Source organism: Protopterus annectens, chromosome 14.part0 (genome assembly GCF_019279795.1).
Source record: "Protopterus annectens isolate FY-2018-M chromosome 14.part0, PAN1.0, whole genome shotgun sequence".
Lineage (NCBI taxonomy): Eukaryota > Metazoa > Chordata > Ceratodontiformes > Protopteridae > Protopterus > Protopterus annectens.
Genome location: NC_056748.1, coordinates 271,230,927 through 271,250,015, shown reverse-complemented (window position 1 = coordinate 271,250,015; position 19,089 = coordinate 271,230,927). Strand labels below are relative to the sequence as shown.

The 19,089-nt window shown below is 36.2% G+C and overlaps 1 protein-coding gene across 1 annotated transcript in view; it reads left to right on the top strand.

The window, feature by feature from the left end:
• Nucleotides 1-16,806, top strand: part of OIT3 (oncoprotein induced transcript 3) — a 339,559-nt gene extending 322,753 nt beyond the window's left edge. Inside the window, exon 9 of the mRNA XM_044055987.1 lies at nt 15,532-16,806. Within this exon, the coding sequence (XP_043911922.1) occupies nt 15,532-15,702 (171 nt within the window). The 3' untranslated portion in view covers nt 15,703-16,806. The remainder of the gene's footprint in view (nt 1-15,531) is intronic.
• The last annotated feature ends 2,283 nt before the right edge of the window (nt 16,807-19,089 follow it).

Below are 19,089 nucleotides of genomic sequence, written 5' to 3'. Positions count from 1 at the left end.
CTAGATTTGCATATATGGGAGCACACGATGCTCCCATTGCTACTCCTGTTACCTGCCTGAAATATTCGCCTTCATAATAGATATAGTTGAAGTCCAACACTAAATCCATGAATGCAGCGAGCAGGGAAGTCTCATCAGTGGAGAGTCCACTATGTTTGTGGAGACTGCACATAAATCTTTCTAAACCATCCAATTTGGGAATGCGAGAACAAATCTTGGATGTCAATGGTAACAAACAGCAGGTCTGAATGCCACAATTCTTGTGTGAATAACCCCAAAAATTCCCATGAATCTTTAATTATATGCTTGATGGAAGTATATATATGTTTTAGTTTGTAATCAATGTATTTTCCAAAGGGGAATACTTTGCTATCACTTCCCGAAATTATAGGTCTAAAAGGGGGGTCAGACAGATTCTTATGGATCTTAGGGATCCCTTTAATTGTTGCCAATATAGGGAAATCCACCTTTAGATATTTATACAGTTCTTCATCTATTCTGTTGTCAAGTAAGAATTCTTCCAAATATGAATCAATTCGTCTATATGAGATGTTCACTTCATTTAATGATGATACTTCATATTGATCAGTGTTATTAAGTATTTCGAATATTTTAGTATTGTATTTGACATTATCATATAGAACTATCCCTCCCCCCTTATCTGCTATCATTATTCTGATATTATTTTCATTGAGTTTTTCTACTACTGAAATAGCCTGATGGTTGATGGCTCTATACTTGGTGTTATATTTGTTTTTATTGTACAAAGAATATATTTCTTTATTTATAACATTCTCAAAAGACATTAAAGTTTTGGCTAAAGGGGGGGTAAAGGTGCTCTTCTTTTTTAGTCCTCCTTTGTATCTATATTCTATGTCATTTTGGAAGAATATTCCAAGATTTAATTTCCTAAGGAATAGTTTAGTCTCAACTAGTGTATCTGTAAGGTCCATTGACCTATCTGGAATATATTTCATTCCTTTGGTCAAAATTTGTAAGGATTCAGGTTGGATGTCATGAGGTGTATAGTTGTATATTTTAACATCACCACTGACTTGTAATATATTTGGAAATATGGGGTCTTCTGTCTGCTGTTCAGCAGGACTCACAAATATCTCACCTTCACTATGAACTGCAGCATGCCCTGATCCTACTGTTATCTGTGACTGCTCCACCGGGGGTTCCCTTTCCCCTGATGTTTCAAAGTTGGCCAATTTTCCACTTCCATTTGCTGTTGTGGTTTGTAATGTATTTATTTAAGTGGGAAGTAGAGTGATCAATGGAACCTCTTCCACAACTATGATCTTGGTAAACGGCAATATAGGTTACACAAAAGTTAGTTTCACGCAGATGAATTACATGTTCTGTATAATATTAGTATTGTATCCATATTCATGCATACTTAAAGAAACTGGAAGCTACAGCAGTAATGAGAGTTTTATATGCTACATAAATTAATTGGATGTGCCTTTTAGCAACATTATCCCCCTTAGTGTTTTTCAAAAACATAGTAACTTTTCCCCATTTGAAAGCTTGACAAACAACTGTATATATCTGTATGCTTCCATAAATGAATGTGACAGACAGGCATTATAGGCTCTAAGTCCCACACAACTGACATCAACATTTGATGGGATATGGAATCAGTACTAGTGGGTGAATCACACCTCTGTTGCCATTTAGCTTATAAATGGCAATTGACCTTAAGGGTATATGGTATATGTGCCCAGCAGCCATGGATAATAGCCAAGACCTGCCACATGCAGATAGCCCCCGCAATGCACAGCTACAGATCGGAGTTATAAAATCACTGGTTTACCAGAATTTATTCCACATGACACCTAGCCCAGTGAATTTTATTGCAACCCTAAAACCAGTAATTGAAACTTAACCAGAATTAGTTTCCATGCATATATATAAATATAAATATATCTATATATATATATATATATATGTATATATATATATATACATATATATATATGGGTCTACCTGATAACGCCGAAAGTTTGAAACGCCAACGACAAGAAGACCGACACTGGAAGATCAACAACGAAGATTACCGACAGTTGAGAATCCCGACGCTGAGAACACCGACATGTCAAATGAGTGCTAGTGGGTAAGTATGCAGTAGTGACGGACGTCAGGGTTAGGGTGCAGGTAAGGTAAGTGTGCGATAGCGATGGTCTGTAAGGTTAGGGGCAGGTTAAGTGAGTTAGGGTGCGGGTCAGGTGAGTGTACGATAGTGACAGACGTTAGGGATAGGGGTGGGTTAAGTGAGTTAGGGTTAGGGCACGGGTTAGGTGAGTGTGCAATAGTGACGGACCTTAGGGTTAGGGTTTGGGTTAAGGTTAGTGCATAGATAGTTGTGTATGTAAGGTTCAGTGTAGGTTTGTAAGGTTTTTGGTGTGCTTATGTTGTGTATGTGCTTTTTGGACAGGGGATTTGTTTTGTTTGTTGTGTGTCGGGATTGTGGTTTGTCGGGTATGTGACGTTTCATGTTTCTGAACTTTCGGTTTTGTGGTGTCGATGATTTAGTTATCGGTGTTTTAGTGCATCAGTGTTGTCAGGTAGACCCATATATATATATATATATATATATATATATATATATATATATATATATATATATATATATATATATACACACACACACACACACACACACACACAAAAACTGTATGAATAAATGGTGACTGTTTCACATCACCTTCCTCCTTCCCAATGTGTAAGGTATGCTGCTACTAGTTCATCTTAATGAAAAAGCAGGAATGCACCTTACTGTTTATCCTTAGCATAAGCCAACCTTTAAATATCCATATGATACTAAATAGCTCTGTGCAGTTACCTGTCTCAGAAGAAAGATGTCACATAATTGTAGGTACACATAAAATACATAAAACCTTTAAACAATAAATAAAACATCAGCCACTGGCATTCAAAGCTGAATAATAAAAGTCTTTACATAAATTAAACAAGTTAAAGCATTTCTTTAAAAAAATAAATGCAAACAATAACATGTTTCAACAAGAAATTTAAAAAATGAAATATTTATAGACAAATAATTGTAAAAAAATAACACTATCTGATGAAGAGGGCACTAAAGAGCATTTTGAGGCAGCATAAACAACTCAGACAGAAGATGACTAAGCAGAAACGAAAGGAGGGACAAATGGCTGCCTTTAAAGCTGTAAATAAGAAGGATCACTGTGCATTTTGTTTAAAAAGGTAATTATAGCAGGCCAAGATGTGAGTTCCTTAAAACAAACAATGGAACAATAACAAACAGAAATGGAAGGACTACAAGGGAAGTTGCAAGATCTGGGGAAAATAAAGCAGTAGTTAAAGATGAGCTGCAGGAACAGATTCACAGGATATAAGAACAAAAAAAATGAAAATTGCTCAAGAAGAAATAATATGATAATTATTGGAATATAGGAGAGAGCGAGCAACAGTGAAATGGAACAATGTGTAATGCAACTATTACATGACAGATTTGTGAAATCACGGAGCAACTAATGGAGAGGATACACCGAGAGTGGGACATCAGCAAGCAGCAGCAGAAAGCAAATCTAGATGTCTTTTGGCATATTTTCATTTCTTTGTTCTGAAAAATGAAATAGTAAGGCAAGCAAAAAGACTTACCAAGGGATATATTAAAGGGCCTAACATGAGCCACAAAGAGTGTGTTAAAAAGGTCTTGCTCCCAGGATGTGCTAATTTGTGACTCAGAGGTATGTTAGGGGCAACAAGGTAAGACCTAAATTAGGGCCTACTTTATATGTGTCTGAATCTCATTTACTGGTGTAACATGCAGAGCATTGCTGACCTCCACATTTTGGTAATAAAATGTTGCTCATGTAGGGTAGACATTCCCCCATCATGCAACACAGACACTCACCACAGTCCCTATACCTTTCCCTATCCTGTTGACCCTCCCATGGTTCCCCTATCATCCGTAATAGTTGAAGTGCCATTATGTCCTAGTGGCTAGTGAATCTTTTCATCTCCAATCTGCATACTGCTATTTGTCCCATTAAGGCACTTACATTTAGAGTAATCCTGGCATTCAGTGAATCACCCCACTCCCTGATCTGTGTACTGCTGTTAGTTCAGTTAAGGCACTTATGTTTGGAGTAATCCCTGGTAACTAGTGAATCCCCCCATGCCTGAGTCACATAGTGAAGTTTGTGCCATTAAGGCACTTAAGTATATTATATCCCTGGTGGCTAGTGGTTGTCCTCACTCCTCCAATCCCTGTAGTGATGTTAGTACTCTTAAGGTACTTCACTGATGTGTTCTCCCTAGTGTCTAGAGGTCCTCCATATCATTGTCATGGCAGGTAGTTAAACACTGCCTTTTGGCCATATTCAATACTGAAACATGATACGGACAGCTGTGCTGATCTACCTGGCTGGGCCAATGCCTTCCTGGAGGAGATTCTGGGGAAAGAACACATGGCTAATTAGCATATGCATCTCCCTCAGAGTACCTCATTAACATTCAACATGGACATGTGGCCAACCCTACATGGTACTGCACGTCTTTGTGGTGGAGTGCCATGCACAACCATGTTAGAGCAGTTGCAAAATCATAAAAAGCTACTGTGACTGATGCACACAGAGATGTACATGCCTTCTTAAATCCAAACCTTAGTTTTATCCCATTTGCAGAGATGTTCATAAATCTGGTCAAGGATTGCTCTGAAACACTCTGTAACAGAAGAAAACCTATGCTGAAGTTATTAAATGAACTACGAATGAATGGAACAGCTGCATAGTTAATTGAGCCTGAAATTCTGGAAGTACAAGAGAAAGGAGAATGGTTCAGGCTACACAATACAGAGAATGTTCAAAAGTTTAAAGACAGTTGTTGAATAATGTACATTGTACCTTTAAGAATGTGCATGTGCTAGCTTCAGTGCCATTTTGAGAGGTGCAGCCGGAGTGTGAACATCTATATGTATGTTAGCTAGTTTGTATATAAGTTAAAGTTACTTAGCCTCATTTCTTCTGTGTTTGTATGTAATAAAGCTGCTTGAACAAGAACCCACGATGTTTGTCTACTTCATCCTGACTAGACGAGCGACATGGTGTCAGAACTGGGATTCCAGAGACTGTTTTCAGAGCTAACAGTGAAGTTAAGTAAAACAAATGCAAAAAAGGGCCAGAAATGAACTAAAGGTAATGAAAACTTGCACAAATTATTTATTTTATAAAAAAAGATGAAACGGAGCATTACAAGGGCACAGAATGCATTATTAAGTGAACAAATAGCACAAAAATATTTACTGTGCAAAAGGGTAGCATACAAAATTTATTAAACGAAATGCTCGAAATTAAGCTCTTTGACAAAATGATTATCAGAAAAGCATATAAAGTGTTCATAATTACCTCGGGATTGCAAAACGAACATGTTTATAGTTAAAACAAGCACAAGAAAGTATAATGGGCATGAAAAGAGATTCAATGAGCAAAACGAAAATAATAAAGGGCAAAAAGGGCACATTAACCATAAATAAAGCAAGGCAGCTGCATGTTTTTTGGTATAGTACTATATTTTCACATTGATCAAAGCCCTGTATAGCATAACTAGAGTTATTCAAAGTATCTCAGAGTGTGTAAAAGTGCTTACAGTGTGTGCTTATTACTGTGCATTTATTCTGAAGAGTTTATTGTTTGCAAAATGCAACTATTTTGTGCAATGCAGTCAAATTAAGCCATTTCAAAAAGTTTCTTGTGCTGGGTGTGTCTATTTGCAAAGTGCTGCCATTACAGAGTGTTTATTGCACTGTAAATAGCTATTTAGCAAAGTACAACTATTTTGGGGAAATGTCAATGTCTTGTGTACTGTTTATTCGCAAAGTGCAACTATTTCAAAGTGTTTCTTACTTTGAGCTTCTTCTGTCCAGTTTATTCTCAAAGTGCAGTTATTTGAAATGTTTCTTACACTGATAAGAGGTGATTTCTTATAGTATAGTAATTGCTAGAGTATTACAGTACTCGAGAGACTTGTTTTGCAAATTTCAGTTATTTATACAAGGCTTATTGTGCCATTGGGCATATTTGCAAGTACTGGCATATGTATATGTGTGCGTGTTTGTGCAGTTACAAGGGGACTTGGTTGCAGTGTGATTACTATATTGTTGGCATGGCAAACGGATTTCAAAAACCATCACCACTTGTATTTCATCAGAATATTGTAGACAACTGGACACTATTTGAGCAAGAATAGGATATAGTTATACAAGCAGCTTATTCTGACAAACATGCATGCACCAGAGCATTCATTTTGTTAAACCTAGCTGAGTCAGAGTCTATCAAAAGAGGGCATTCATTTGTATATGCACCAGCAGTATATAAACGTGAAGGAGCAAATCATCATATTGTTGAACAGGCTGAATCAATGCAAGACCCCGAGTGTTTGAGTGGAAATTTAGAAAAATGTGCAACCCCCAGACTAATATTACATTAGAGAGGCATTTGTTTTACGCAAGAGATCAAAAGCCAGGAGAAACTTTTGCAGCTTATATTACTGACCTGAGAAACAAAGCTAAAACATGTAAGTTTGGTGACTTAAAAGTTGAGTTAATAAAGGACAGGCTCGTGTGTGGTATCAATAGTGCTGCAGTGAGAAAGATTTTGCTTTATGACAGTAATTTAATGCTGAGTAAAGTTATTAAGATTTGTCAAATCCATGAAGTTACAGAAAGACACGCAAATATGCTTGCAAGTGATAAGAGCGTGGTTTCAGCAGGCTCCAGAGCAAATGTAGACAGCATGAAACATGTGGCTAGCAGAAGCAGGTCTAAGCACATGTTACCTGCCACCACTGCAGGCTTTCCAGGAAGATCCTGTAGTCTTCTAGCAAGTTCCAAGACTAGTTCAAAGGAGCATGCTCAGTCCAGTACAAGGGTGAGTCAGCAAAACCCAAATCAAGCTTTATTGTTAACTGTCGCAATTGTGGTGCCAGCCATGAGTCTAAAAAAGGAAAATGGTTAGCATTTGGTCACCAGTGCCACAAGTGTAACAAATGGAACCATTTTCAAAAGTTTTGTAAATCAAGAAAGCCTCACATGGCTATAAAAAGGGTAATTAAAAAAAGCAAGTTGATCATATAGAAAGCTGCACACCTACTTTTTATGTAGATGGTGTAACAATAATTGATGAAAAGGTTGATGCAGCAGATCTATTGGCAAAGAATGAGGTATTTTGTACTGCCCAGATCAATGGTAAATCCACCAAGCTCAAAGTGGACACTTCTTCAAAGTGTAATGTCATGTAAACAGACATATTTGCTAACGTGAGAGCTGGTGAACAACTAAATGTGGCCAGTTGTGTGAGATGAAAAAATTCAAACTGAAGGCTCAGTAGTACTTTTATGTTATTTGGCTAAGAACTGTTACAGTTTGTTATTCTATGTAGTTCGAAGACCTGTGCAGTCATTGTTGGGTCTCAGAGACAGTTTGAGAATGAATCTGCTTTCTTTTACCAAAGAAGTTCATCAAATAAGAACCTGTCCCAGTTCCAGCTTCACTTACACAATTTTTTCAGAGTATGCTGATGTTTTAGATGACAAGTTGGCAAACTTCTAGTTGTGTATTCCATGAAGTTAGACCCTGAAATCAGTTCAGTAGTCAGACCAGCAAAAAAAGTTCCGATAGCTATGCAGGATAAAGTTAAAGCTCAGTTGGAGAAAATGGTGCAGGAAGGTGTAATTTGTCCAGTTACAGAACCAACTGAATAGGTGTCATCCATGGTAGCTGCTCATAAAAAAGGCTCAGACAAAATCAGAATATGTATTGACCCAAGAGATTTGAACAAAGCGTTAAAGAGACCACATCATCCTATGGGTACAGTCGAAGAGGTCACTGCTCTAATACCAAATACCACTGGTTTTTTTTCAGTTTTGGATGCAATACGTTCATTTTGGTAAGTGATGCTTCATCGCAAATCTTAATTGATGACTACATTCAGTACCCTATTTGAAAGATAGATTCTTAAGGATGCCATTTGGAATAAATTCTGCAAGTGAAGTCTTTCAGCATGCAATGGAGCAAATTGTTTCAGGTTATCTTTGTGCCATAATAGTAGATGATTTATTGGTCAGAGGCAATGGTGAAGCAAAGCATGACAGAATCCTTAAGGGAGTTTTAGACAGAGCATGTGAAGTGAACTTAAAGCTCAATCCTCTAAAGTGCAAATTCAGACTACCGGAAGTAACATATGTAGGTCATTTGTTTACTAGCATTGACTTGAGACCAGACTCATCTAAGCAAGCAGCCATTCTTGAGATGTCAGCACCAGATAATGTTCAAGCTCTACAATGTTTTCTTGGTATGGTCAACTATTTAGGCAAGTTTATACCAGACTTCAGTGAGGTGACAGCACTTTTGAGAGAACTGACACGCAAAAATGTTATATGGTCTTGGTTAGAACAACACCAAAATTATTTGAAGACCCAAAGCAGAAAATTTCTACCCCACCTACATTAAGATACTATTATGTGAATAAACCAATCACTTTTTCCTGTGATGCTTCCATATTTGGTCTTGGCACAGTTATACTTCAAGAGGCAGATTAGTAGCCTATGCATCTAGAACACTTACCCAAACCGAAATGCAATATGCTCAAATTGAGAAAGAACTTTTGACAATAGTATTTGCATGTTCCAAGTTTCATGATTATATCTATGGTTGAGATATTCAGACTGAAACTTTTCACTAACCTCTAATTATTATTTTAAAGAAGCCTATGCATTCAGCTCCATCAAGATTACAAAGAATGATGCTCAACTTGCAAAAGTACAACTTCAAAATGGTCTATACGAAAGGAAAACTTCTTTATCTGGCTGATAACTTATCCAGATCACCCAGAAATACAACAAAACAGCCTGATGCAGATAATTTTGACTTTGATGTCATGGAAGTGCATAACTTTTCTACCACAAGACATGATGAGCTGAGAGATCATAAAACAACTGATCCAGTTTTGCAAAAGCTCAACCACTACATTAATGTTGGATGGCCATCAAAGCAATCTAGTGTACCAACTGAAGTGCAAATCTATTTTCCTTACAGAGATGAGATGTTTAAAGGAAGATGGCATTATTTTCAGAGGTCCTAAAATTGTTGTTCCTTCTTCCTTACAACATGAATATATCCAGATTTTGCATCGTGGTCACCCAGGTTCTGAAGCTACTAAAAGAAGGGCAAGAGGACTAGTACTTTGGCCTTCTCTAGTAAAAAACATTGACAGAATACTTTCTTCTTGTTCAGTATGCAATAGTACTAAACCACATTTGCAAAAAGAACCACTTCAACGAAGTCAAGTTCCTAAACTACCTTGGTCAACAGTAGCCACTGATATATTTGAGTGGAACAATCAGCATTACTTAGTGTTGGTAGACTCTTATTCGAACTGGTTTGAGATCGATTTACTACCCAACCTAATGTCCACTACTGTTATTATGAAGTTGAAATGTCATTTCTCAGTCCATGGGAGTCTGCACAAAGTTATCTCTGACAGTGGTACCCAATTAACCAGTCAGTTGTCTCAGAAATTTGCAAGAGAATGGGACTTTGGGGTCTATGTTAAATGTTCGAACTTCCAAAATGTCGAACATTACATAGTCGAGACCAAACGTTTGACATCTGAATGTTCGAACATAAAAAAAAAAAAAAAAAAAAAAAAAAAAAGAAAACACAGAAAAAAAACTTTAACAGTGTAGGCAGGGGGGCAAGCCCCATCCCCCTACTTAAATATATCAACTCCAAGACCGCACTTCAGTGCAGAAAAGGGAAATTCTCCCTATCTGCACCATATGGTGCCGTTGAAAGTCTGTCTTTGAGCACTCAAAATTTTGAATGTTTGGTCTCAACCATGTAATGTTCGAAATTTGACAGGTACCCGGACTTTGTACATGTTACTAGTAGTCCAGAATATCCGCAGTCAAATGGACTAGCTGAACGAGCAGTGCAGAGTCCAAACCAGGTACTAAGGAAATCAAAACTTGACAATACCTATGTCTTTTTGAACTTATTCAATCTCAGAAACATACCCCGTGACAATATGCTTGGCTTGCCTGCTCAGAGACTTCTTTCTAGGCAAACCAGAACAACATTGCCTATCCGTTCCAGTTTATTGAGGACTAAAGCTGAAAACAACAAAGCAATCAAAGTCCAATTATTCAGAAAGCATTCTTTCCAGAAGTCCAGTTATGACAAATCAAGCAGATTTCTTTGTCCATTGAAAGAAGGAGAGACTGTGAGGATATAAACAGCCAAAGTTTTTGACCAACTTGGTCAAGTGACAAGTATATGTGCAGAGCTGAGATCCTATTTTGTGAAATCAGAGGGTGTGGAGTAAAGGTGAAATCACTAACCGTTATCACAGCATTGTTCCTGTGATACAGACTCTAGATCTCAGAGCAATCCAGGCAATCTTCCTGTTCCAGAATATGTCTTAACTCCTACTTTTGTTTCTGAAGAAGTTCCTGAGGTCCCAAAGGTTGAACATTCAGCAGAAGCAATCCCAGTTGCTAAACCTAACTCTAATCTCTATGTTATATTATTTGGTTACATTTCCAGACCTAGTGTGAAATACGCAGCAACTTGGATGTGATTGTATATATGTATCTAGTTCTGTATAATTGCATGACAAAAAGTATCTGTATCTGTTGTATGTCATTTAATGCTGTCATTATTGCATGACTCATTTTTCAAAGTGGGAGGATGTAGAATAATGTGTGTTGTACCTTTAAGAAACATTTCAAGGGACTGAACGTGCATATGAATAGCAAACACGTGCTAGTTTCAGTGCCATTTTGAGAGGTGCGGCCAGAGTGTGAACATCTATATGTATATTAACTAGTTTGTAAGTTAAAGTTACTTAGCCTCATTTCTTATGTGTTTGTATATAATAAAGCTGTTTGAGCAAGAAACCACAATGTCCGTCTACTTCATCCTTACTAGATGAATGACAACAGGTGTCAGAGACAACAAAAAAACCCTGGCAGTAAAAATGTGAATCACATGCCATCCATGGACTGAGAGAGCAACTTTAAGCATAGAAGAGTTAACACAAAGACAATGTGAAAATATGTAATGTCAGATGATGAAACACCCACAGGGAACAAGACAAGACCAGGAAGTACAGAGGGGTTACATGCCAGTAACAGAAATTAAAAGGAAATAAATCACAAAGACACCTAAAAGGAGATGAGAAAAGAAATCAGAATGTGGAAGGGAAGCAAGTGGAAGAGATATATCAAAGGGACAGAAAAATGAGAGGTCTCTCCCGAATGAGATACAGGCACAAAAACAGAGAATGAAGCAAAAACAGTCAAAGGAGAGATGTAGAGAAAAGGAAGGATGATGCATCTATTGATTTAGGTGACTCAGAAGTGAAGTGATGGATAAACAAGGTACTAAAGCTGGATAGAAGCATTAATGATGGATGGCAGAGTCAAAGAAGTGGAAGGCAGGACTACATAAGTACTAAAGTGACTGCAGAAAGAAAGAAGCAATAAATAAGTGGAAAGAATGCACACTGAAAGGCATGTGACTGTAGAGACTCTACAGACACCAGTTCTGAGCTGTTTCCAATCTAAAAGATAAGATGGACTGTCATTAAGGATATAAGTGAAAAAAAGACAGCCGCTTGTGATGGTAAAGTGCATCATGCTCAAGGACTGCGCTACAGAGATGATATGGAAATGTGTTTCTGTGTAATAAAGTTTGACTATATAAAAAATTAAATAAAACTATCTAATATTTAAATTAAAAACTTTCTGCTTCTAGCTGTGCCCATACTGTTTCTGGCGTTGAAGTCCAATTAGAATTTTTTAAGTTCTTACAGGCAGTATAGCTGAGCTCTAAATTTAAGAATCTGTGATAGTGTAACTCCTGATACAGTTTAAAATAACAGTTAGTACCTCTATTTGTATGTCCCCAGACAAAATGTCCTGTGTTTTAGTTTGAGATTAGAAAATATCCTAATTCCACAGTTACATGTCCAAGGCGGTATGTTAAGAGTCAGTGAGGCAGATTCCAAATAAGGAAATTATCATGTGACCAAACCCAGTGACCTCCAGGGAGCATGAGCCTTGCACAGAAAACTTGTACAGTCAAGAAATAATGTTTTTCTTTAATTTTTTTCTTAATGGTACTACATTTCCTCAATAGCAAATTCAGACCTATATGCTATTTCACAAGGATATAATTGATATGATAATCAAGAAAAGTTGACTTTATTTTCAGATTATATTATTTTGTACCCAATAAAATCAGAAAAGGACATCTCAGTGTTGTGGAACATTTTGAGGCAGTTTCAAGTCTATTTAGATCTATATATCATTTTACACATTTTATGTTACATATTACGCCTCATTGAAAAAGGCAAATAAAATGCAACATTTTTCACTTTTATATTGATTCAATACAGTTTAGTAAAGGTTCTTAGGCATTATTCTTTGAAAGAACCAAAAATAAATCAAAAATTATTACAGATCTTCTCACAAGCACATTATATTTTTAATTATCATCAGTACTGAAACTGCAGAGTAAGACATTGTAGAAAAGCTACCCTCCCCACCCTTGAGCTCTTTTTGCAGCAGTTTACTTAATTCCTTAATTTTAACTTTTAAAAATTCATAATAAAATTATTAAAGATAAAATAAAGACTATAGCCATAAATTATGCACCCACAGACAAATCAGTTCAGCAATAACTATTATTTATGGGGACATGATAAGATGAAGTATTTAGGAATATGGGTTAAAAAGGCTCCTGTTATGGAAGCTAAGGATATGTGGGAAGAGGCTAAACAAAAGAAAATGCAAAAACTGAGAAATTGAAAACTCTTATTTATGGATAAAGATAGGAAGATACAAGCAGTGAAAAATATTTTTAGTCTTTTTAGTCTTGTATACAAGTTAGGCATATCTTATCAAACTGAGGAGAAGTTGTGGACAGTACTTAGTAAAGGACTGAAGGCATTTATCCGGGAGGGAAAGAAGGCAAGAGTTAAGTGGGGTAAGATGATCCTTCCAATAGAACTAGGTGCTTTAGGTTTACCTGATTTGAAGGGATATTTCAGAGTTACACAGTTAAGGCTCATATACATAACACAAGCAGAAAGTTATAATTCAAAGTGGAAAGAGATGATGATGATGATGAAGCAAGTGAAAAATAGAGACACCATGGAATTTGGGACACAGATCATTAAGAAGGAGAATAATAACTATACAGAATATTATATTCATAAAGTAGCAGAAAGTATTCTAAGAGCTAAGCCAAAATGAGAATGGAGAAAGGAGATTTTGCCACTAGGGATAACTGCAAATAGGGGTACAGAAAATAGACAAAAGAGGGCTGGAATCTACTGGAGAAACTTGTCAAAGGAACCAAGATATTGGGAGCAAATAACTCAAGCAGGAAAGATAATAGAGTGGGATGAGGCCAAGAAGACATTTGGATTGCAAGCTTGACTGCCTTCCCTACCAAGGCTTGATCACAGAGTACAGGCAGAGAGAAAAGGATAAGGGACTTTTAAGTGAAAGACCTGCTCTGGTACAGTTTGTAGCTGAATCTAGAACAGAAGCAGCTGTTAAAAAGGGGGTAATTAGTAGGACATATAAAATATTGCATGATAACTATAAGAATCAATCAGAGGAGGTTAGAAAAATTGAGAAGAGAGCATGGAAAAGCAATTTACAAGAAAACAATGGGAATACATATGTATGGTTCCCAAGTATGAAACCAAGTCCAGAGGGTTTAGGACCATGGGTATTTTTATACCTCAAGCAGACATCAAAGAATTTTTCCTCACATAGCAAATGTTAAAGTTATGATGGAGAAGAAATAAACAACTGGGAACAAGACATAGTAAGACCTTATTACGTTTAATTCTGTTGACTGCAAAAAAAAAAAAACTTACTAGAAAATGGAAATCAAAGTCTACACCAACTGTATTTGAAGTATTGAATATTATAAAAGAAATAAAATAACTAGAAGATGGATCTTTAGAAAAGAGAAAGAGCAAATTGTATAGAAATAAAAGGAAACTGTGAGAAAAATACATCTAGAATAATGTTCAGGAGGAAGAAGAGTGAGGTTTAAGGGAAGGCAGGAATCCAGCAATTTATGTAATATTGGACTGATGATAGTTACAAAGAAAGTAGCATGTGTTGTATATTGTATTTAAATGAAACATGTTATTTTTTTTGTTTTGTTAATGTATATTTGCCTATGCCTTAATTGATAATTTAATAAAGGTGTTAAAAAGTTTTTGTTTTTTTAACTAGGAATTATTATTTTGTTAGAGTAGAAAATTAATCCCTATCCACAGCTTGTTTCTTCTTCGAAAGGAAATTTTGACTGAAATTATTTTTGTGTTGATGGTTGTCATAATGTCTTTTATTTCCTTTTTACTGTGTTCTTTGCCCTTTGGTTTCATAAGCTATTTTTCTGCCATGAAGTCATAGTTGTTCATAAGTTGTCATGCCACATAAAGTCATTTTTTTTTGTATTAATGCAAAAAATAAGCAAAGTATTACGTTAGGTCCAGTCTGTTAAATTCATAAATTATCTTTAGTAGTAGAAAATGCAAAGCCTCCAAATTTATAATTCTGGAAAAAGTATACTATTTTTACCTGTTCACTATGAATTTGTCACTGGAAATTAAACAAGCTTCTCACTTTAAAATTAAACATGATTGTTTAAGTAAGAGTAGACCAGATAGACTGGTCCTAATTCACACCTTATTTTTCTACAGGCTGATTATCCAGAAAAGATTGATTTACTCTTTTTTTTTTACCGGAAAAAAAAAGATCTTAGCTGCCTCATTATCCCACCATCACCAAATAAAATGTCATCAGGATTAAGTTAGATATCAGAAATTGGGATAATTTGCCATATGTCCTCAGCTGCTATTTTATGTTAAGTGCATTAAAAAAGCAGACATATGTCACACTGCACTCAGTGTTCCTTGTTTCAGCATGGCCTGAGAAGTAACAGCTGCTGTTGACTCCAAGTCAGAATGAGATGTCTTTTTGAGTGTTTTTTATTGTACAAACCCTCCAAGTGTTCATTATTATCCTGCATCAGGTCTAAGAAGGTAGATGTAAGCAATTGGATAATGTTTAGTTTGTACTCTTATCAAGTTGTCAGAGAAAAAGTCAGTAGTTACTGTTGTAAGTATATGCAGTTTCACTATAACAGAACACCATCTAAACTTGTGAACACTGCTTTAATCAGTTCACATTTGTTCACTTTATATCTAAACTTGTGAACACTGCTTTAATCAGTTCACATTTGTTCACTTTATATCTAAACTTGTGAACACTGCTTTAATCAGTTCACATTTGTTCACTTTATATCTAAACTTGGGAACACTGCTTTAATCAGTTCACATTTGTTCACTTTATATCTAAACTTGTGAACACTGCTTTAATCAGTTCACATTTGTTTACTTTATATCTAAACTTGTGAACACTGCTTTAATCAGTTCACATTTGTTCACTTTATTTCAGGAGGTATTTTTGCACTGCCGAGTTGTAGTTTGCAGTGCATTAGATGAACGGTCTCGTTGTGCTCAGGGATGCCGTCGGCGAATGCGCAGATCACTGGAGTCAGAAAATGCAACTCATATGGAAAACAGGCTCCTTACTGGTGGTCCAATTCTTATTGACTTTGAAGAATAACATCACTTTACCTTAGTTGGAAATTCAGAAGAACTCAACCACATTGACTAAAGCAAATGCTGCATGTTATCATTCTGGGAAATCTGAAAGTGCCATCTGCCAGATAAACTGTATTTTTCTTAAAATATATTGTGGCTTACCATTTTCAACAATTCTTTTAAATTTAGTCCTCATTATCCACATTTAGTGGATGTATAAAGTACTATGAGGTTCAAAATCATTATTAAATTGAAATTCTTATAACTATGCTATTTACTAGCTGTGAAATAGCCATACATTGTATACTACAGTTTTTGTACATTGAGAGGTTTCCTTCTTTTCACTGTGCATTCACTCCTGCTACAAAGACTCTTATCTGCTTCAGAATGTATATTCTTATTGATTTTGATTTGTCATTGTTAAGAAATATTTATATACTACTACAAGCTAAAGTTTTCTTAGTACTAAACACTTGCCATTAGTAGTGAATGCTTGTTATTAGCAGGCCACAGATTCTATCTGTGAAGAAAATACAGCCAGTTTTATTAATCATATTTCTGAAGACAGATATATAATCTCTTAGTAATTGTAATCTCTTAGATATATTTTTATGTGCATTCACTCTTTTCCATCATCATTAGGGACTGCATCAATGCTGTAACAGTCATTTTCCACCACAGCAAAAACACACAGATGTGAAAAGGCTACTTATAGGTCAGTAAGTGTCCCGTGCTTTGCTCCAGCATTGGCTGTTATTGACCTCCAGTGTTATAAATATTTAAAAAGGAATATATGTTGAAAATTAACATACTGAGTATTAAATATACACATCTGGTGTGGGTAATAGTTTACATACTAAAAATGTGACTGCTTACCTTTGTGCCACTCTTCTTTTTGGTCCATGAAGCAGGCAAAGTGACAGCTTCCAGTTAAACCCAACCCACAAACATAGATAATATCATGATTTCTATGAATAAAGACAGAAGTGTTCTAGTAATATGCAAGGTGTGGAAAGACATTGTCTGAGCTAAGAGAAACTACAACTGTCTGTTCAATTACATTGAAGAGCTCTGTTGTATATACTGTAAACCTGAGCTATTAAAGATTATTTGGTTTTGCATTAAATTAGTTGTCAGTTTTTTTATTGATGTATACAAAATCAGCATAATATGATGTTGAAGAGTTATGTTGCATGTAAAACTGCACTTTTAAATGTAAAAACCCAAACTCATTGTGCTACATATAGCAAGTTCTTCACTCTGACAACAAAAATATGCTTAACGACTGGAAAATGATGGAATGTTTTATTTTAATGCTTTATAATCAGTTGTTTCTTGTAAGCAAAATATATTATAATTGTAATGGTGGTCATATCTTATTTTTTCTAAACCATGAAATGAAGAGCGTAAGTTATTACTGTACATAAAACCGAATAATGTACTGCTAAAAGAAAATCCTTGGGTGAGAGGAGTGACCCATATGTAATAACATGGTAAATTGATATGCTCATAGATTAGTAATAGGCTAACTGCTCTTGTGGATCATTTTAAGCCTAGCCAATTACCCGATGTGAGAATCAAACTTTGCACCTTGTATCTGTAAGGTAAGCACCTTAATCATTATGCCATCCTCCTTTAACTGTGTGGTAGAAATCAACGTGAAAAGTTAATCAGATGCTAAATTAATTTCTCATTTTCTCTAGATTTGAAAGAAAATGTGAATTATATTAAATCTCTAAAGGCAGTATATAATCTGCCTTTATTTATATTTACTTTATCTCTATCCCTTATTGCCCTTGTTTTATACTTCTGGGGTAAATGCAGTGTCTTTATTTTTATTTTTTATTTTATTTACATGTTAACCAGTTGGTCTCATTTATTAATTTAATTACAGGTAATTATTTAAAAAATATTAACAGTGCATATGTAACCCACATTTGCAACTGAACTGTGCTACTATTACCTATACATTTAATTTTCAGAACATGGCAGTAGATTTTAATTACCTGTTGCAGTATATATGTGTAATGAATAAATATTTTGGTTTCAAAAATTAAAACATTTATCTTCTCAGTAAAGTATGTAACCTACATGAAAGCAGTTTGCACACAAAGTAAAAAATCTCCAGATGCATTGTTAGTAATAGCTCATTTAAAAATATGGTTATTTAGGGATTGCTTAAAGCAGGCCCTGAGTGGAACACACCTGCATTCACTGTGATAGTAATTTCCAAAGGTGCAGACCTTTGAAAGCAAATGTATGCATGTCAGATGTTTCCAGTCGTGGTCTTGCAACCACTAGCAGCTTCACAGTTACAAAACACAAAGCTTAAGGTGGATAATTAGTGGGCAAACAACTGTTACCTTGGGAGGAACCATCATCTTGCAGAATTACAGAAACTAATAATAAGACCTTAAAATGAATACCAAATTAAACTAGGGGCCAGTGCAGTCCCTGAAGTATGGCAGTACCATTTTTTTGGAGTCATGTATGTCCACAAGTAACCATGCAGCAGAGTTCTACATCATCGGTGACCAACTGATTTTGACATCAAAAAGAGTTGGGTAAAGAGTGTTGTAGAAGCTGAGAAGAGACCAGAACATGAACTACTACTAAACGTGCTTCATATGGCATTGAGTGCTTTGGTGCAAGTAATATTCCTGCACTGTTAACATAGGATCATAGGAAGTTAATAGGCTATTGGCCCCGAGGACCTTACAAGCCTAGCCAAGAATTTAGCTCATGTTCCAACAAGTCAGCACCCAATGCCACAGTCCAGCAGGGACATAGGGGTGTATTTACTGTTCCCCATTCAGTTATCCAAGTTGCACTTAAAAAGGGTCAATGAGGTATTCTGCTTGATGTGGACAGGGAGTCTATTACAAAAAAGGAGTAATCTCTGGGAGACACATCTGTCTGGCCAGCAAATCTTATTGATGTCACAGACCAGGTTGAGGTCACACGTGGGGTTTACTTGAGTGGAGCTTGACCTGCGGATATGCGGCAGTGCCATCAAGGCGGGGGTCTGAGATTGCTTTGTATGCCAGACAGAGGTCACCTCTAAGGAGTCTGTATGAGACTGAGTAGAGGGACAGGGTCTTTACCCTATCTGTGCAGGGTAGATGTTTGGGGCCCAGATTGTCCTGGTGAGGAACCTCTGTGGTCTCTCCAACTACTACATGTGCTTTGTGAGGTACATGCCGAAAGGGGCATTGTACTCAATAATGAGTCTTATAAGGGAAGAATACAGGGATGTTATGGCCACCTTGTCCCTGGATAAGACAGCCTTACTAATGAGGTGGGCTGTGTAGAAATCTTTCCATACAGTGGAGGCAATATGGTGGTCAAAAGTCAGTTTGCTATCAACCTGGGTGCCCAAGTCCCACACGACTGATTGCGTGTTTAAAAC